Source organism: Protopterus annectens, chromosome 3.part0 (genome assembly GCF_019279795.1).
Source record: "Protopterus annectens isolate FY-2018-M chromosome 3.part0, PAN1.0, whole genome shotgun sequence".
Taxonomy (NCBI): domain Eukaryota; kingdom Metazoa; phylum Chordata; order Ceratodontiformes; family Protopteridae; genus Protopterus; species Protopterus annectens.
In genome coordinates, this window is record NC_056731.1 from 3599568 (window position 1) to 3622151 (window position 22584).

At 39.3% G+C, this 22584-nt stretch overlaps 1 protein-coding gene across 1 annotated transcript in view; it reads right to left on the reverse strand.

Moving 5' to 3' along the window:
- Positions 1 to 22584, reverse strand: part of LOC122796227 (snaclec rhodocetin subunit delta-like) — a 329386-nt gene that overhangs the window by 233192 nt on the left and 73610 nt on the right. The window contains exon 3 of the mRNA XM_044064542.1: positions 7330 to 7454. Within this exon, the coding sequence (XP_043920477.1) occupies positions 7330 to 7454 (125 nt within the window). The remainder of the gene's footprint in view (positions 1 to 7329; positions 7455 to 22584) is intronic.

The following is a 22584-nucleotide window of genomic DNA, read 5'->3' on the forward strand; positions in this document are numbered from 1 at the left end:
TGAGATTTTTTTTACTGGTTAATTGGGTAATTTTTTTAAAAGTCTTTTCTGATTGCTTGTAGTCATCTAAAGCTGTTTTAAGTGTATGTTTTACTGTTTTTGCCTTATCTTTTCAAAAAAAAAATGTCCTTGTTTCCCACCTTTCTAAGCTAGTGTAGTCCATTTTTCAGGCTAGTGCTGAATTCAGGGCTGTGTTACAAGTTTCTGAGTTGCCCATACCTTACTTGGATAGAAGGAGGTTTCTCTGTTCACCTGTGAGAGAGGGAGCTTTGAGCAGCTATCTGTCCCTGGAGGAGTGGTTCCAGCCCAGAAGTTAGTAGTTTATAGACCATTTTGGGCTTCCTACCACAAAATATTAACATATGCGAGAGATGCAATTATATAGCTAAATTGGAGGCTAAGCTCTCTCCACCCAAGACTGGAACAGGCAGTCATGAGGAGATGGTTAACACTTGCACCACACCTCCAGCCTTATATAGACTTACTAAACCAGCGATGTTAAAAAATACACATAAATACATGAAATCATACTCGGAGGCTCTAAATAAAAACCTGCAAAAGCATCAGAGACCTCCAAAGCAGACACCCAAAAAACCTGCTCCTCCCATCACAAACCAGACAACACATAAAACACAAAATCAGTGTGCCGTGCAATCCCAGCCCTTAAGGTCAAATAACATACCTAACACACTAATAATAGGCAACTCTATAGTCAGGCACACTGACATCCCTCTCACTAGGCTGGACAAGGAGAAGGTTACTGTTAGCTGCCTGTCGGGAGTCAGAATCTGTCATATAACACAAGCACTCAGGTCACTCCAGAAGAAGTACAAATATGACTCTGTCATTGTTCATGTTGTTGTGAATGACCTGAGATGTACCTCCCTGGACTACATGAAAAGAGACATGGAAGAGCTCTCTCATCCTGTAGCCTAGATGGGTATGACCCTGACCCTGAGTAGCATCCTGCCCTCACCAAGAATGATACCACAGTATAAAGAAAACAATGATCAATTTCAACAACTGGCTATGCTTCTGGTGTCATTCAAAGGGGATCCAGTGTCTGTCAGCCAGGGATGACATGCTCGACAAGCCTCATTGCTTCACAAGAGACAGCTTGCACCTGTCACCCCTAGGCTTTCAAATACTGCCCAAGGCTCTTGCTGCTCCCATAGTGCCTTTTTTAGGCAAGGATCAAAAGTCAAACCCACCTCTGTAAATAGCACAAATAAACAAATGAGGGTTATGCTACTCAAAGCCAGGAGTTTAAATCTCAGAATGCACGCACTCGAAGCACTCCTCAGTATGGAGAACGTCGACATCGTGCAGTAACTGAAACCTGGTTCAAGTCTCCACAGAACACCCCAGCACTACCGGGCTACAACTCATACCATGCATTTCGGCCACAGAACATGGACGGAAACACAAAAGGAGGGGGTGTATCCATATTCATCAAGGATACCTACACCTCCAGGTTAGTGGTGCAGCATGATACCTCTGAGATCATCCATGTGCAACTAACATCAGGCAAATTTGCAATGCAAATTGTGGCCTGCAACAGATCACCCTCCATAACCCAGGACCACCACTTTGCCTTTCTGGAGACATTGGAAAACATGAAGGTCCTACCAAACACCCTGATATTGGGAAATTTCAATTATCCTACTGTTAACTGGGAAAACTCCTCAAGTACAAACTCCCAGGTCCTGCGCTTCCTGGAATTTGTCAAGTCAAATGCCCTGGATCAGCTGGTAAACTCCCCTACCAGAGGTGAAAACATATTGGACTTGGTCATCACTAACATGGGCGACAGGTGTTCCGCACCGGAGGTCAACCCGTCACTGGTTAGATCAGACCATAAACTAATCACTCTGGATGTCCACACCACACCACCACCCCCAACCAAGGAAACCACAGTGAAAAACTTTTCTATAGCAAACTTCACCTTACTTAAGACAGAGGTGGTAAGTTTCACAGCCCCCACGCTAAAGGATAACAGTGTCCAAGATGCAGGAACCTTTTCAAATGCACTCTATGAGTACCTACAAGGATGCATGGATCATGCCATCCCTAGCAAAACCAAGACTCACTCCCCTAAGAGAAGGAAACCAGTCTGGTGGACCCTTGCCATAAACAGGCTATACAATAGAAGGAGGAAGCTAGTTCAGAAAAAAAACATATCCCAAGAAGGAAAGACATCAGTATCAGTAAGAAACTAAGGTCCTTCATAAAATCACCCAAGGCTAACTTCGAAAGAAAAATAGCCAAGGATTCAAAAGATAACCACAAAGCCTTCTTTAGCTATGTCAAGAATCTAAGTGGTAACTTGCAGATATGCTCTGAGCTAGTGCAAAATAACACAAAATATACTGAACCTACTGATATTGCCAACATCCTGGCAGATAGATTTAGTGCAAACTTCAACCCCCTCTCACCCCCAAAAGGGCCCACAACAATACTGGAAAAGTGTAGTGTCCCAGAAATGAAATGAAAACAGCCCTTTCAAAAGCCAAAAGCACAGCATCAGTGGGGCCAGATGGTGTTCTAGGCAGCGTCTTGCACAAACTACAGAACAAACTAATCCCCCACCTAAACACACTGTTCAACCTCAGCCTCTCCACAGGCTATGTGCCACAGAATGGTGCATAGCAATGGTTATTCCGCTCCACAAAGGAAGGGCCACAACTGACCCTGGTAACTATCACCCCATAAGCCTGACTAGCCTGGTCTGCAAGGCTATGGAGTGCATCATCATGGAACTCATTAACAAAGACATTGGGAACCTTCAAACACTTGACCCAACCCAGTTCGGCTTTGTTAAGGGCAGATCATGCTTACTAAACCTGGTTGACTTCTTTGAGACAGTCACCAAGGCCATATGAGGGGAAGGTGGTTTACACAGCCTACCTTGACCTTGCCAAGGCTTTTGACACCATTCCCCACTCAGGAATTATAGAAAAACTCACCAGCCTGAACATAAACCCCTATGTCACAAGATGAGTTGCCATCTGGCTTACAGACAGAACTCACATGGTAAGAAGAGCGGGCTCCAGGTCTGACTCTAAACCAGTCACAAGTGGTGTTCCACAAGGCTCAGTCCTGGAACCCCTACTGTTTGGCATATACTTCTCAGAAGTACAGGCAAACACACGAGGACTATGGCTAACCAAGTTCACCTATGACTGCAAACTGGGAGCCATAATTGACTCTCCGGCTGACACGGATATTCTCCAAAAGGGCCTTACTGAGATAGACACCCGGTGTCAAAGTCATGGTCTCAAGCTAAATGCCAAAAAATGCATAGTCATCCCATTTGGGAAAAACAAAACACCCATGAATTACCACATAGTGAGCTAAACCTCGCCACAACAATAAATAGAACATGTTGGAGGGATAGATTCCTGTCACAGAGACTCCCCATGCTTTAGAACAAAATTCCTAACTACCTTAGGCAGAGCCCCTCACTAACACTCTTCAACAGAAACCTTGACGAGTGGATGGGTAACAGAAAATACACCCCTGGGATCACTTCATTGGCTCTTCTTGACAGAGGCTCAGTTAATTAATCAATGGGGTGGCGAAAGCAGACACACTCTGGCTAGGCCTATAAATGCCCTTGGGCAGATAGCCTAGTACCTACCTATGAACCTATGAACATACGGACCTATGAATATCAGTCCCAAATCCTTCCATCATGCACCAGCAGAGATAATGCTGGCAATATCAGTACCAACTCCTTTGTTCTTGCATCTGAAGAGATAATGTTCTCAATGTGAGTCCCAAGTTCTTTCCTCATGCACTGGCAGAAATAATCTTCTCAACATGAGCCCCAAGTCCTTCGTTCCTGTACCTGCAGAAGTAATGTTCTCAACATGACTCCCAAGTCTTTTGATCATGTACCTGGAGAGATAACGTTCTCAACATGAGTTCCAAGTCATTCCTTTGTGCAACTGCAGAAATAATGTTTTTCACTTAAGTTGCAAGTCCTTCCCTCATGCACTGGCAGAGGGTTTACTATCAAAATGACAAACAGAGATGCTCTGCAGATGGAAAATTGAAAGATAGATGTTCGATTTTTCCATGTTGCTGAACATCCTTGTGTTCAAAAGTTTATATCAGTGAATTCACATTGCATTCGCTGATATGAACTCGAAGTATTGCACAGAGATCGGGGTACAGTGCAGTTTGGGATATTCATCCCTTTCCTCACTGTAGTGTGATCTCAGAGTTGGAATATATAGCTAGCAGGGGGTGTGGGGGGTTACAGACCCCCACAGCGGGGGTGCAGGGGGGCTTGCCCCCTGCAAAAACGTGATGTGAGGTGTAGGAGTTTCATTTACCTGAGTTCCTCTATGGACATCACGTGATTTGTTTGGCGATAATGTCGAATCTGCTGAATTCATTCAGCAGATTCGACATTGTGACTTAAGATATATTTTTACTTTCACTTTGTTTTGTTGGTGTTATGAACAGGATTTGTTTAATGGCGACATTTTGATAGTAAACCCTGGCAGAGATCATGTTCTCAACATGAGTCTCAAGTCCTTCATTCATGGACCTGCAGAGATAATGTTCTCATTGTGAGTCCCAAGTTCCTTCCTTTGTGCACTTGCAGAGATAACGTTCTCAACATGAGTCCCAAATCATTCCCACAGGCACCTGCAGAGATAATGTTCTCAGTGTGAGTCCTAAGTTCTGCCTTCATACACTGGCAGCGAGAATGTTATCAAAGTGTGTCCCAGGTTCTTCCCTCATGCACAGCAGTAACAATGTTCTCGACATGAATCCCAAGTCATTCCCTCATGCACCTGCAGAGGTAATATTGTGGGATTCATTAGCTCCTTACTTCTATGTAGTCTGAATCTGAGCAGTGGGCAGGGAATGTAGTTTCATAATGGGCTGGAAATATCATTGATGATCTGCTGTTCAACTGGATGCAGACACTGTAATGATCTTTTACACCCCATGTCTGCTAATATCAATACAATGAAACAAACTGAATGATAAAAATAGCATTCGGAAAATAAACTGAACAAAGGTGAGAATCTACATAGGTACAGTACATACTTTAGTACAGAGAGAGCATTTCACATGGTATATTTTAAAAGGAATCTTTGCTGTGTCCTATCGTATACTCTTCTTTTACTTCATTTTTGAGCCCTTTCACAACTTCTGATAGTCAGTTCTTTTCTTATTGATCATCTGCCCCATTTGCTTCTTGTTACAAAGCCAGACTTAAACAGGAGAACATCGTACTATAGAAGTGGCAGGGACATTTTAAATGCAGGGAACACAGTCACCTGAGTGTATGACTAGAAGACAGTCTGCACTAGCCATCTCCCATTTCTGTAATCCACCAACATGTATGTAGTCACACTTTTTACCTCCACTTTCTACTAGAAAGTATGTGGTTGCTTCAAACCCCCACATCCTTCCCCAAGGATGAAGAGCTGGCCTCCTGGCATCATCCACTGCTCAGTCTGTCTCCCCACAAGCTCTTCCAGTAAATAGGTCCACTATTCAAAGCATGGCAATCTGAGTCTCAGGGATTCACCATCTATGACAGGTAGACAACTAACATGTCATATAGTATAATTAAACCAGACTCTTGGGAATAGACTTCCAGGATGCAAATGGAGAAAAATGCCTCTAAACATAGGATTTTATAGTTCAGAGTTTAATCATGGCCAAAAGCTTTTAAACCTTACTAACACAGTGTAAATAATGTTACTGATGCAACCACACACACACACACACACACACACACACACACACACACACACACACACACACACACACACACACACACACACACACACACACACACACACACACACACACACACACACACACACACACACACACACACACACACGCGCACACTCACATGTACACACACACACATGCACACGCACACACACACACACACACACACACACACGCACGCACGCACGCACACACACACACACACACACACACACACACACACGCGCACACACACACACACACACTACCTTCTGGGGCCAACATCACTAGTGTAGCACATCATTTTAACAAGTTCAAAGTAGACACTAGTTAAATGATGAAGAGAACCTTTTGGGGTTCTCATCACCACTGTTGTGCATCACTTTAACAAGGACAAAGTATACACTGGTCACATGCAAAATGGTACCTTCTGGGGCCAACATCATTAGTGTAGTACATCACTTTAACAAGTTCAAAGTACATACTAGTTACATGGAGAATTCAGCCTTCTGGGGTTCTCATCAATGCTATAGTGCATCACTTTAGCAAGTATAAAGTGCACACTATAGTTACATAAAGAAAAGTACCTTTAGGGGTCCAAATTACCAATGTAGTATAAAACTTTAACAAGTACAAAGTACAGCCTAGTTATATGGAGAACAGTGCCTTCTGGAGCCCACATAACTATGTAGTGCATTACAGTAACAAGTACAAATGCTTGCAGGCATGGAAATAAAATGGTCCCTTGGAAATATTCTAATCCTTGGTTATGTAAAATAAGCCTTCCTTCTGGCAAAATATGACATATAATAACAATCATTATGCAACAAAATGCCAGATAATTGTCTCCAGTCATTTTGTGAAATTATACATATAGATGAAAAATGTGCAAAGAGGACAAGTTATTTTAAAAGTATATACCCCATTGAGTGGAATATAAAGCAGAGCAACAGGATGGCTGGCTATCTTAGCGTATGTTAAACACACACACACACACACACACACACACACACACACACACACACACACACACACACACACACACACACACACACACACACACACACACACACTCAGACATGTGCGCATGCACACAGGTAGATATACAGATTATACAAATATTTGTGTATGAGATGAAGACTCTTTTCCATGGGACTTTGCAGTCAAGTTCATACATTTTGATAGAGTTGCAGAGCAGTGCAGGGCATTACTAACCCAAAGCACTTAGTTCTACTATACATGTTGTGTGCTATCATATGGGTTTTTACCAAGACTACTAATTTTCTCCTAACTCCTAACAATATGTTGGATTGAATTGACAATCCTTGGCATTGCTTGAACACATATGCATGCATGCATGTTTGTGTTTTTGTGTAGGTTTTCCTCATACAATGGACTGGTGTCCTATCCAGAACTGATTCCATGACTTAGACTTATTGGGTGATCCTTACAGTATGAAGTGAATACACTGGAAAAGGAATGAATATTTTTGGCCTTTTAACATATTGCATGAATTTTGCAATCTGACTTACGAGAGAAATGAATGCTCATTCACTGCCTTAGTGTTATACGGTTACCACTTACTTCAGCATCTGGCCAGCTCATTTGAATCATCACAGGCCTATAGCATGAATCCTTGTACTGGTACCAGTACATTGGACAGGCCCCTTGAAGACAAAGGCAGTTTTCCGCTGCACTTTCAGCCATATCTGTGAATATAAAAATACATTGGTTCAATTAATATTATTTTAGTCAGTCTTTGCGGCAACTTCTGTGTCATTTCCACAGAGGAATAAGGGTACTATGATTCTAATAGCACATACGACCACCTTGCCTAACTATTCTGGTCAGACCTTGCCTAGTAAATTATCGGTAGAGTTTACTTTACCTACATATTATATTTTCATATCCATCACAATAATTGCCTTATACCCTTCCCCAAACATAACTGAACTCCATTGCTATCTTTAATGATGCTTCCTCTTCAGGAAAGTTGTTTCTGTCATCCTTTACTCTTTCTATAAAATAATTCTTCCACAGATCTTCCTATCTAGCATCTTTCTTCAGTCTGCATCATCTTATTGTCATGGTGCTGTTCCTTTTTTTGAAAGAGCGGGCCCTTGTGGATACAATGGATTCTGTTAAAGAACTCAAAATTATCTGCCATCTCTATCAACTTTATTCAAGAATACGACTGAGTGACATTAGTTTAAGGCAAGCAGGATACATCCCCTGCATGGGATTATGGTTAGTTTGAGAATGATCATATAATAACATATATTGCTGTAAAGTAGGTTGGTTGAATATATCAGAACCTTGTACACAGAGAGATCTAGGTTAAGCTGCCAAAAATGGTGTAACTGAATGCAGCCCTGTCATGTATATATAAATGAAAGCCATCAATATCCAAAACCAATTTGTCAGAAAACATAATGATGAAAGTACACACAACACAACTGCAAATACAATTCTGAACAGCATAACAGGCTCATGATAAAAGGCACAGCATCAAAATACTTCTAACAATAACCCTGACCCTAACTAACCCCTAACCCTAACTCTGAACCTTACCTAGGTGTATATATATATATATATATATATATATATATATATATATATATATATATATATATATATATATATATATATATATATATATACATATATATATATATATATATATATATATATATATATTTCTAATGTCACCAACATATATATATATATATATATGTGTATGTGTATGTGTGTGTGTGTGTGTGTGTGTGTGTGTGTGTGTGTGTGTGTGTGTGTGTGTATGTGTGTGTATATATGTATATATATATATATATATATATATATATATATATATATATATATACTGCGGTAGCGTTGTCGCCTCACAATAAGACGTTGTCCTGTTCGATTCTCAGCTAGAGCGTCTTCTGTGTGGAGACATGCGTGAATGGGAGTACCTTCGTTGAAGGTTGTGCATCAGGGGCGGCAACTCAGCATATAAAAATCTACTGCCAATCATTAGTGGACTAGAGTCGACTGTGGCGACCCCTAACCGGAAAAAGCTGAAAGACACAACAACAACATATATATGCATATAGATAGACAGATAGATAGCTCTGTCTTGTCTCCCCTTCTGTATTTCTGACATCCAGCATCCTTTACTGGGCCTACTGGCACTCCATTCACCCTGGTATGAATTTATAGCTGGGGTCAGTGTGGTACATTTTATCAGTTTATGCAACACAGGGAATGGTAAGCACTTCAGTTCTAAAAAAAATTTTTCCTTTTAAACTGTACCAAACTGCTTGCTACATTTGAAGCAAACTGTTGCTACATTTTATGTCACAAAGTACTAAAGTGCTTCAGATATAGTATGACAATGTAAAACCTGTTATTTTACCAACTGTCTAAGCCTGTAAGAGCAATATTTAAAAATTGTCCCCTTTTTGGGGTCTTTGTTCTCCATTATGTATGGCTTTGTCCAGATTTCTTGATCTAAGAAGTTGAAAGGTATAACCAGATTTGAACCAGGATATGTACTCCACCAAGACTGGGTGGTCCCATAGTGTGGAAGGATCTAGTCTTAATGTGGTGGTCCTAACAAGCAAAGGCAATCTCATGGACCTAGTGTGCTCTGAAATACTGCAGGGATATAGAACATTCCCCACCAAGGCTGCAGTGTATCAGCTGTTATACATTATGCATTGTTATATTTGGCCCACATCAAACTGGGATATGGTCCTCCAGTTTATGCTGTCATGACAAAGAAGACAGCACTGGCATATGCAGTTCTCTGGTCAGTGATGGTTAAGTATACCCTGAATGACTTTGAAATAATGGCTGTTAAGGCCATACATAGGAACATAATCATTATGACACCCAAAGGCTACCTCTTCTATTTTGGACAGATCTTTTGGAGTTGATGCAGTGCCAACATCTGGCCTCTAGGTATGGTATGGACATGTCACTACCTACCCAGATCCACGTGATACTATCCCTTGCCTTATGGCATATGGATGAGGTAGTATCCCCATTTATTACATTGTAGGACACCTTGCCAATTTTGTGCTAAGATGTATGGTTGATAAGCAACTACTATTTAATGGGACACTCACAGAAACATTCCTTGTGACTATATGACATGAAATGGCTGCATGTGCCTTTCTGGTGAAACCTTTCCTGTCTGGTCTCCTTGGACCTTTCCTAAATATTAAATGTAGAGACATGACACCCTAGGCCCAGAATGTTGTCAGAGTGCCTATTATAGACCCTACTGCATTTTTTTCAGCATTATCTAGATATAACAGAACATCATGGACAACGGAAGAAAAGAATAACTTTATGAACATCTCTCATATAAGGCATGAGGAGTGGCACCTGCTGTCTATGTCGGAGTGTCATTTGGAGTGTCTTTCTACCTAGGATTCCTTTGCACAGTTGCACATCACTACCATATGCAGCTGTGCTCAGTGTAGTTTACTTAAAGTCAAAGTCAAAGTAAACTTTATTGTCATTCAGATCAACAAATGCAGTGCATCACTGCATGAAATTTCATTACTTCAGGCTCATGTGCATTAAAAACAGCTTTCACAGAGTGTGAAGGAAGCATATGATGGAAGAAATACTAGACAGTACAGATATAAATACACACATAGATATCTTACCCACCACCATATTTAAGATGGAATAGCAGCATAGCATAATTCACAGTTCCTGCACTTGTGCTAGTAATAATTTAGTTCAGATTGCATAACTTAGATAAATATAATAATTTAATTCTACGACAGTAAAGACAATCATATTGCACTTATGATGTTTTCATAAACTGACGGAGTGTTGAATTTATTAAGGTTGGTTGTTCAACAGCCTGATTGCTTGTGGAAAGAAACTATTCCTGAATCTTGATGTTCTACACCTGATGCTTCTGTATCATTTCCCTGAAGACAGGAGGTGGAGCAGTCCATGTACTTGTCCCTTATCAGCGCCAAAACCCTGCCATAGCATCTGCAAGAGTACAGGTCCTGTAAGGATTAGAGGTTTGATCCTGTAATTTTCCTGGCCCATTTTACAACCTTGTCTAATGCCTTGTGATCTGCATGTGAGCAGTTTCCATACCAGACTGTGATGTTAGTCAGTATGCTTTCGACTGTGGTCCTGTCATGTGGTTATGAGGATGTAGGAGGGGAGGTTTGCTCTGCGTAGTCTCTGGAGGAAGTGGAGACATTGTTGGGCTATTTTTACAAGGCTGGAGGTGTGTGTTGCCCAGCTTAAATCATGTGAGATATGCACCCCTAGGAATTTAGTGCTTTTTACCCTTTTCACTGCTGTACCACCAATGGTGATGGGTGTGTGGGACCCTTGCTTCCTCCTGAAGTCAACAATGATTTCTTTTGTTTTCTTTGATTTTCTTTTAAGCATGATACACTACCTCTACACATGTATACTGAAGTACTATGTACAACCCAGCCATTGGACGAATAAATTAATAATGTATGACCCCCCTCCCACATTGCACTGCATTCATAGTACCAAGTATACATGCTTATAACTTGCTGTTGTATTATGCATATCCCATAAGTGTAGTTGTATCCCAGCTGGGAGATGCAGCTGCAGCTGGGGAGAGATTTGACATGGATGCATCATGTTCACAGCATGGGCCATAGACAATGCCATCCTGGCCACTATACTACAGACCCCAAATATTTCCATGATACCCGTGTATGCATTCTTTTGTGAATCACCACTCCCATGCATCTCATTAAGGTTCACTCTTAGACAAGAATGCTCACATCATCTATCAACGTGTGTGTTTTCCTCACCCAGGAGCACAAAGTAACTGTTTGGTACACTCAGACCCATGCCATGGTATCCATCCTGGCACTCACACAATTCCATTACAGCATGTAACCACCTTTTCATGTCATTACATGACAGACTACAAGAGAATAACATGTTTCCATATAGGTAAATAAACTACTAATCCATACCATTACTACACTAGTGCTCGATTGTTGTGGTAGCATTATGTTTGCTTTTACTACTGTGTCACAAGTACTAAATCATACCGATAGTGAACCAGCAGTACTGATAAATTGTGCAGGAGGGGCTGGGCCTTAGGGGTTAGGTACTGTATGGTGTCATTGCAGGAATGCCTGAGGACTATGTCATTAGTAGGACTGGTGTCATTCCACAAATATCAGCACATAAGATGCAAGATGACATGGTAGATGCAGTGATGTATTTAGGGAACACTGCGACTGTGTAACCATGAGCAGGCACTGGTAAGGAGGTTATGTAATGTGATGGGTCATGTGACCTATGGAGAGGACACTTCTTCATGGAACTACACGATTCCAGTAACTTGGATTTTTATTTAGCAATGTTACTAGAGGAGTCCATCAAACTAATGATGGTATTTTGGATGTTGACTCCCTAGATATGGAATGGGAAAGGTAGATCAATATTTCATTCTGCAAATAGGATTTTTTTACCCCTTTCTTTATTCTCCAGAAGAGCAGAGACATGTGATGCTATGCAAGGGGCGGAGGTCTCTGTAATTACCTGCCTGACTGTAGTCACATCATTGCTGTATGTCTTATTTCCAGCATGTCACTGCTTCACTTTTACTTTTAGTGCCATGTCCAGATTGTACATTATATTCATCATTAAGCTCTAACAGGACATGTTAATGTCCTTCTGATTTGGTCATGCCATAACCTTGCAGCTCTATTGCTGCAGCAGTTTGTGTTGTGTGTTGTGAGTTGTGTGCCCATGATCTAACCACAGTATTCCTGTGTGGTCTGTAGTGCTTATTGTGTGTGAGCTCACAAAGAAGGAAGTATATGCTTCTTAATTAAAGAATGAGTAAACACACCACATCAGAGGTCAAATAACCAAGTATAGTCTGTATGACATTTCATTGTAAAATCATTCAATCTTCAAAAAAAGGAAATATACTTGAGTCTAAATGAGATGACACAAAGGCTACCTGTAGTACAGGGTTCATCCAGAACTGCCCTCTAAAACTGCACCAGTACATGAAAGCCTTTGTCCCACATCATACTAATAAAGGAACAAGAAGGCCAGGCTTATCCTCAAATTCAGTAGCAGGCTGCCATTACAGTTTAGGGCCCAAGAGGTTGTTTTGGCTATAGAGAGATGGAAATCTTTTTGCAAGTGAACAATCTTTTCCTCCACTTTCTAGCAATGTGACAGAGATCTCATTCCCTAAAACAACTGAGCTGTGCAGAGAACAATATGTGACTGTTTGGAGTATGAAGTCTGTTTCCCATAGTAGTACTTCTGCAGAGCAAGAGGGGCAGTAGACAAAGCGAACCTGCCAGAAATATCAAATAACATGAACATAAAATATCTTAGGGGTTAGGTGTCATCTGAAATAAAGACTCAAAATAAATAAACATGACATTAATGAACTTTTCAGTCTGATTCTTAAAAGATCACTTGCAGCATATACTGTCCCTCTGGAATGGAAAAAATACTATATTAAAACCACTCTATAAAATCAGGGAGATATGAATATTGTAAAGAACTAATCAGTCTACTAAAAATGCAATGAGGTAATTAAAATGTTTGACATGAAGAGACTGTACAAAACACTATTTAACTTAAAAGTATGCAGTAGAAGTAACAACATACATACTCTTCAAGTAGTTCTAAGGCAGTTCAGATTTGTATTTCTATCATATTATAATATTTAATAAGAATTTGTGGGATGTTGTATACATAGACTTCTCAAACACCTCCAGCACAGTTGGACTATATGTCTTTTAATCTATGATAATTGGGATTTTCAGAAGGCTTAATGAGGTAGATAGAATGCCATCATAGGAGCAGAGAAAAGAGTGTGAGAATCTGAGGGGCAATGTGGTGAGTGGCACTATGCCACCAATAAATTTCCAAGTGGTTCCATTCTATTCCTTGTTTACTATCAACATATATTATATTATCATAGGTAGGTCAATCATTATTTGTTATGTATGCATATGATATTAAACTAGCAAAGCTAGTTTTCACTTAGAATGATAGCATTTGCTTCAGTGTGCATTAAACAAAATACATTCGCAGTCAGTTAGTAATGGCATGTGCCTGAATGTTAACAAAACTAAACTAGTCTTTTGGCTGAAGCTCTTTCTCATCTAAGTATTATGCAGGAGCCTCCATGACAGAGAGGATTGACAAATGCAAAGGATCGTGGACAACAAATTCTATTATCATGACCATATTAACATACTATATAAGGACAGCTATTAAACATGAGGCTGCATGTTACTTCTGTGCACTGCAAGTTGTACTACTGTTAAAAGTCATGAAAGTGAATGTATTTGAATGAGTGTAAGCAAAAGGTCTGTTTGATGCAAACTTCACCAATGTAGTCATCTAAGGATAAGTGAATAAAACTGCCAAGTCCTCAAAATGCTTTACATGGAAGTATTTCTTGGTCTATGGTAATTAAAGCTAATACTCTGTGTGTATGTGCCTGTGATGATAGGAGTTACTGCCAGCCATGCCAGGAAAAGTAGGGCGGTGGGTGCATGACTTGTGCCAGCACAGCTAGCTGGATGTTTGTAAATAACTATATGTCATTTGTATTTCAATCTGATTTGAACAGATGCTTGTGCTGAAAATGTATTTGTGAAGTTTGCTTGTGTTAAACTGTATCAGCAGTAAGCTCTGCTGGAATGCAAAGAAATGTAAATGTATTATTGTAACTAAATTAACTGTATATTTTAATAGAGGATACTGGGACGGCAGACATTAACTAGTTAGCTTACTTTAGGAAAAATAAGGAAAAAACGTAAATTAGCTGTTAAACTTTTAAAACAGCATGTCACAGTGCTGAATAGGACCAGAGATGGTGGGTCTGGAAGAAACCTTTGTTCATTAGCTCAGTAAAATGAAGGGAAACTCCAGGCACTGCCAAAAACATTTAGATGTGTATTGTAGCCATCTATGCTAAATTCCTGTCTCAGCTTCAAAGGGGGATACTGTGAGAACCTAGAGTCACGTGATCAGATGAGGTCATTCTGCAAGCCATCTTGGATATTATATTTTACAGGGAGTGATCTCTGATTATTGAGTATTCTATTTTGGGGAACCTGAATGGAAAGACTGCTCACATATTTCACTGTGCCTTACTCTATCAAGTAAGTTATTAGGGAATAGTAATTCTTATAGATTCGGTCAAGAATATAGTAAAGCTTAGTTTACAGACTTCTTTTCTTTATTTGTATGAGTCTTTCAAATAATTTTATTTTCAGTATTCTTGTGATTTGAACTTGGCTGGCCTCTTTCAGAAAATATTTAAGCTTGGGGAGTATTGGCACATATTTATTTGATGATAACTCTGGCCACTCCTGAAAGCCTTGCTGTTTGGTCAACATTACCATTTGTATTAATATTAACTTCACTCAGCATAATCGGATACCCTTTTAAGAGACTTGGGGCAGGGACACAAAGCACTGGTTTCACAGTGCCTGTGGGGAGCCTTAGTGGGGACCTGGGGAGAGATAGATAGAGACACCCAGACCCTGGGCTGAGTGTGTGCCCTGTGCGCTCTTAAGAGAAATTGTGCTTGATGCAGAGAGGTCTGCATCTGGAAATACTGAGTGCATCCATTTGTATTCCAACTGCACATCCCTTTTTTTTCCTGTTTTGGAATTCCCTGTCTCTTTATTTAGTCAAAATGCAGACAAAACTTAACAACTCATATTTTGCACATGATATTTAATTGCCACTATACTGTGATGCAAGAAAGGCTATTGATATTAAAGTTTTGATGTTAACACTTGAATATGCGTTAACTCTTCTAACCTTAAACTTTAGTGAAAACATTGACCTTCTGCAAGTAGTCATTTGTAAAATTTGCTAATTTATCTTTGTCTCAGTATTCAACTTGAGCACTGTCCCCCCCCTCCCCAGTTAAGAAAATTGTCACTGGTTAGACCTAATCGTATAAATTTCTTCACCCTGTTAGTCCACAAACTTTTAAACAAATCATGCATTGGAGAAATGTGCTGTTGCACTTGAGAGACCACCTTTTTGATTAACTATAAGGAAAAGGGGTTGTAGCAAAATTTCTCCAAACAGATGGAATGCGCTTTAAATTGCACTGTGAAAAGATAATACTGTACCGTTATAGCTAAGCTTAAGTTGCACCACATTGTTGCCTACAAATGTGACTGCTATGGGAATAAAAGTTAGACCCACATTATATCAGTTATTTTTCTGCTGGTTTTGTGTATACATAATAGTTGTGTATTGCTAGCAGATAACTGGTACTCAGAGTTCTTGTCTTACTTTCATGGTTAGCTCATCATAATAGTAGCAGTGTAAAATGCTAAATATTTACTTGCAAATTTTCCAAGACTGTGCAACTTTGTATTACTGTTGCCTCCTTAGCTATGTTAAATTATGTACTGTAAATGTCGTTGTTCCTTTGTTATCTTGTTATCTAGTTTTGTGTCTTTAAGGAAGTAATTTCAGAGCATTTTTTAACAGTCATGGCTGCTATCATAAACAATGTTATACTGTGCTGCATGAAGTATACCATGGCTGAAAATGATCCCCAGACCAATCCACTTACCTGTTTAACAAATAAAAAAAAAGCATGATTTTTTGATTAAATTATTAATGACATCACATCCAATAATGTGGTACAATTAGTCCTATTAATATAGCCCATTAAAAAGGGGGTGGGCTGTCTACATGGAACAGAAGAAGACATTATTCTAAGAGGTGAAATGAAGCTTAATTACAGCTAAATCTTTCTGGTTAAAGGTAGGTTTTCACACTATAAGAGAAGTTTTAACATCTTAATGTGAAGGAATGCCATGTGAGATCTAACTAAGTAATAATTGGATAGAAAAAGCAGGAGGCTCAAATGTCATTTGGCAGCAGGGCATTCATGATTTTGGTGTGTAAATTCTGCAATCCAAAAGAGGACTTCTTTAGCTTTATTCAACAGATCTCTGGAGACCATATGCTGCTTAAAATAGACAGGGAGCTCAGGTGTGCATTAAACTACGAAGGTGTGATCTCTCCAGTCTTTGTGTCATTTGATGTCTATATCACCTCACTTATCAAGAGATTTACCTGTTTTGCTCCTGGGATAAAATTGGTAACAAGCTACAATTATGGCTTAGTTTACTTAGTATCACACTCCAGGTTTTTGGCAGAGACAGGGCTGAGAAAAGAACGATCCAATGATGCCTTGATCTCTTATTGACTTAAGCATCCCTAGCAGAACTGTGGCCTGGAGGCTTAACACCATGTTTCTTAAAAATAAATGCTAAATTGCTAGAATGAGTTTCTGTTTTGGGTATGCCAGGAATATTTCTCAGATGACAACAAAGTTACAAACTGTAATCATTTAAAGAACAGCCTTAGGATCCACAGCTTGAGAAGATACTGTTGGCTATACTATACAAAGAATGCACACAGAAAGTAAACACTCCATATCTTGGATTTACAAGTCAGACAATAGGTGGAATCAGGGGCCTGCAATCATTTCCTTTTAAAGAAACATCAAACAATTCACTGCACAGATATTAGAACTGATACAATAAAATGAAATAAAAACATTTTAAAAAAAGAACTGATACACATGAAGATGCAATGCTGTGGACAGATGATACAGCTGACAGATTAAAGGCATACCATCAAGGTAGATGTGAAGACCAATTACATCTTACAGACTAGAAGATGGCATTTATTGTAGTGATCCTAATTACATGATGGTATATATTTATTCCAAAAGTAGCCTTAAAAATAACCAGTTTGGGTGGCTAATCAGATTCTTTGTAGCAGCAGCAGTAAAATCTACCTAAAATTTACCAACCACTGGAAGAAAGGTCCATTTATCCCAGAATGGAAATGGATTTCAACTTGTTATCACTGCAACATGAGTTGTAGGTTCAGTAACAAGAATATAAAATAAATAAAGCATCTATAGTGCAGGATGGATTATACCTCAAAACACACGGCACTGACTTAGAAATTTAACGTAGACTTTTCAGTTGTGACTTTACATCGAACCATTGATCAGTGACAGCAAGTAAACTCAGTCAATGTACTGCATATCCTTTGCTGAATTGTAGCTGTACCTGTACCTCCAAGAGTAGGTACAACCCTGTGTCAGCTGGCCATCAATATGTCATAACATGTCTTCTACAACTTTCTCAGAACATCAGTTTGAATTATGTGTCTCAGTCACTGATGGTGAAATTACAACTACAGACATTCAGCTATTGCCAGGCAATTGGGGGTTGGTATAATGATTAAGATTTTACCTCACAAACAGAAGGTACAGGGTTTGCTTCCCACCTCTGGTAGGGAAGTGGCTAGGCTTAAAATTGCTAACAAGAACAGCTAACCAAGTACTTGCCTATGAAGCTGTTAACCTAAGAAAATGCAGGAAATGGTAGCATCCCTTTTTGCATTTAAAAACAATCTTCTGTGGACACAGTTGTTTCCTTCATAGTTGTGTTCCATGACACTCAGGCCTTTGGAATGTTGGCAGATATCATACATGAAACTTTTGCCATTCTAAGTTCCATGTATGGAGTATTGTCAATTTCTGTTCGTAATCTGAGCCCTTCCATCCCCAAATTGCATACTGTTACTCTCTTTATCTTTACATTTTTGACTCTAATTTTTACCCCTAGATTAAACTGTTTTATTCAGTTTCTTAATTTCTTTCCCAAAGGTAATATTTATCAGGGACCAGATGAGTATCTAATTGGTGGTGATTTCTACTTTCCCTCATAGCTCAGACCAGCTGTTTACATTCTTTAGCCACTAACCATCACATTGAAATCAACCAAGTATCCATGTCTTTTGAAAAGTTTTAATTTATCTGTTCACATTTGTAGAAGCTAAGGGGTTTGGAGTACACTTCCTGAATTGAATCAGAATTCTTTACTAGGTCTCTCCACCTAATCTAATTCTCAGCATCTTCACAACAAGCCAATCTAAAGTCATCTAAGGCAGTAGGCATAATTATCCTCTGTCATACCTGCTCGTGGTTTGGGTTTTAATCTTGTTTACACAAAGCTTCATGACTGAGATCACCACAACATCCCAGTCATTCATTTCATACCGATGACTACATTTTAGTACTTTATAATCCAATAGCCAATGGTAGCCCAGTCTGGCCTTCTTCTTGGAACACAAATTAGAGTGAATTTTGTATGATGTCAAGGAATACTTTTTGTTGTCCTTTCAGCATGCCTCTTCTCCTCTAAAATATTAAGGTTTCTTGGGTTGTAAATCCTAGGAGCCCTCCATTCCCTTAACTATGATACTCTCATTACTAGGACTAATAAATTATACAGTGCTTGGGAAAATTAATCAGCAAGATGATTGCTGTCAAAATGATTGTTATACCTTTATTATTTACTAATTCTCATTCATCCTGCTGATACTTTCCTCACCCCAAGTTGGCAAGACTTAAAAGAAGAGATTTACTTTTGTTTGGGATAATGACAATAATCAAAAGGTATGCACATCAAATAAAGGTAGATAGAAATTGTTAATTCTTAATCAGTGCAGAGTTTCATCCAACATTTCCATACTCTGATGAGATATAATTGTATCGTAACTGACATTGTCCAAAATGATAATACATAAATATCTCAAGCAATCACTTTTTTCAAGGCTACACTAGTGATCACACAAATAAGTGTCAATCACTAGTGTTTCACAAACAAGCCTGGTTCCCCCTAACCACATGTAAGAACATGCTTGTGCTATCTTGGCATGTTATATAAAGTCTGGTGGATGGCAGCATTAGCCACATTTTGCTTCTTCCCATTCTGCTCCACTCCTCTAAACAGCCTGTATGGAAATACTGGAGTACTTTCTGTCTCCCAAATCAGGCTCTCATCAATGTTGAGACCATTCCTGTTGATGGTGTCATTTTGGTCATGATGCATTTAAATTAAAAAAAATAGCATATTCCTGGACTCTCATTTTTATTGGCTGGAATTTAACTATTTTATATCTAATCTCCTCCTCCCAATGACAGCAAAGTAAAGGGGGAGCCACTGACTGCATCAGTCTGACTGCATATGTATTTTAGTTTAGGAGCATATAGGCCTCATCTGTAACTTTGTAACTACATTCTTCCTTAAAAATCTATAAAAGTGTGAAAGGTCATAGTAAAAGGGGGGACATAGCTGGGGGAGAAGCAGGAATAGGAGTAGATTGCCCTTTTCTTTAAGGTGGGTGATTAAAATTATTGAAGGTGGACAGAGATTCAGATTTTCTAATGGAGGAGTATCCCAGCATTTGGGGCCTAAGACAGGGAAGGCATGACTGAAGCCAAGTTGGTTAGAGGTCTGTCCAGAACCAGAACACTATCTGCATGAGATTCAAAGACATAATTAGTGATTTAGGGAAGTAAGCTTGAATCTTATTGGTGGAGGGGGGGGTTGAGCTTGGGAATTTTGTAAATTAGTGTAATTCAAAGAAGGTTGGCTCTTTTGTTTACAGGCAGACAGTTTGCTTCTAATCAGTGTTATAGTGATGTTTGCATTTCGGTGATAAATACATGAAATGTCATATTTTATTGGAGAGGATCTGAAGAGTGTAGATGGTTTCGTTGGAGGAAAAGGCAAAAAAGCAAGAGGCTATACTCAAGGTGTGGGTAGAGGATCCCCGCAGTCATGGCTAATTGACCTTTGGGAAAAGGAAATAGGAGTGTTATGTCAACCTTATTTTTAATGATGATGATAATAATGCAGACAAGCATAACATGATTTGTTAATATATACTGGCCAGTTTATTTGAAGAAATAGGTGAGCTGTATAAATAATGCTGTTAAGTGACACATATGTCAGGCGAGAGGATAGACTCATGTTTAGTAAATATTATGATGAACTTGCCCTTGGTTTTGTTCAAATCCATAAAGAGATGAGAAGGAGTTCATGGCTGATTGAGTCAAAGGCTTTGGTAAGGTCAATAAACTGGGTGCTGGACAGAAGGTGTTTAGTCATGAAAGGTTGAATTTAGTCTGCAAAGCAGAAGATAATAGTTTGGATGCTTCTCCTAGGAACAAATTGATGCTGCCATCTTCAGAGTATGCGATAGGCTTGCATGAATTGGATGACTTGGAGACAGACAGCTTTTTGAGAAGTCTGGTCAGTGCTAGGAGAAGGAGTATGGGATGAAGGTCTGGGTATGAGCGATGGAGATGATCTGAGAGAGGGAAGATAGTTGCTTCTTTCCAAACCTTTAGAAAATATCCAGAACAAAGAGATGTGTTGAAGAGGTGTTGTACTGTATGAGAGATATACTATCTAAAGAAGTTGTTGAACTGGGGTAGAGGACTGTCACATGACAATTAAGTTTTTGTGTGGCGGGAATTTTCTTTAGCTAAAAAAAGGGTTTATAAAGTCAAGAAAAGGAGTAGGTTAAGGTAGGGAATGGTCATATGGTGGAATGGAGAAGAACGCAGGCTTGAAGTTCACAGGGGAATAGAGTGAACAGATTGAATCCCACACAGTATTTTATTGATTTTACCAGTAGCATTTTGGGTTTAAAGGGAAGGTGGATTGCTTGGACTTGTAAAACATTTTGTTTGCAGGTATGTTTTTTTCACCAAATTCTGGAGGGAAATAGAATGAGACCTAATGGCTACAAAGAATTTCTGCTTCTAGGTGGCCTATGCTTTGTGCATGGATTTCAGAGGATGTGAGAAATAGATTGTAAGGCATCATGCAGGTTTACTCCGATATTACCTAAGTCTGGGAGCAGAGTGATGTGCTTATTTAGGAGATCCAGTGGTGTACTGGTGACAAACTGACAAGCACTGTCATCTGAAAAATGAAGGCTTTAGTTTCTATTGTCACGCAAATACAATTCCTTTTAACATACCAATTTCCATTTTAAAATAAACTTTCCTGTTTTATGAGCACTTTCTGTTAAATTTTAATTTTAGAAGGTGTGATAGAAATAGTGTGTGTGTTAACTTTTAATGTGTAAACATGTTGATGCATATATAAACATGATTGTACCTTTAAGAATAATGCATATAATCTTTGGTCAGAGACTATTGAAGAAGATTCAGACTTTTATTTTGATTTAAACCCTGGTTTCAGAGCAATGAACTGATGGTAATTCTTCTGCCAAATTAAAATGCTATTAGCAAAAGGTAATCCTCAACATTGCCATTCAGATCTAGATGTTAGATCTCAAACTAGAGTGACAATCGTCATTGTATTTAAGTACAAGATACATATAAGCACAACCACTAAGCTCACTAAAACACTAGTCTTATATCTAAAGCACACAAAAGCAGTTACACTTAGAACAAAATACAAAGCAATAATAATAATAAAAATAATAAATATATTAAAATACATAGAAACTGTGTGTGTGCATGTGCTGGAGTATGAGTGTGGGTGTGTGAGTTAATATTTGGATATGAATGAGGGTTAGTGGGCTTTTTTGTGGATGAGTGGCTGTAGGTGTGTGTGTGTGTGTGCGCGCGTATTTGCATCCACGTGTGTGTGTGTGTGTGTGTGTGTGTGTGTGTGTTTGCATGCATGTGTGTGTGTGTGTGTGTGTGTGTGTGTGTGTGTTTGCAAGCACGTGTGTGTGTGTGTGTGTGTGTGTGTGTGTGTGTGTGTGTGTGTGTGTGTGTGTGTGTGTGTGTGTGTAGGAGGTGTCTTTGCAACTATGATGACTGGGCGGCTGGTAAGAACACTAGCATGATCAGGCTTGACAGTACAGTGTTTGATTCAGAGACATGGTAATAAGTCACTAATGGGGTCTTTCTCATTGTGGATGTGCCATGTCTTTGAATCAGAGTTTCTCTCTGTT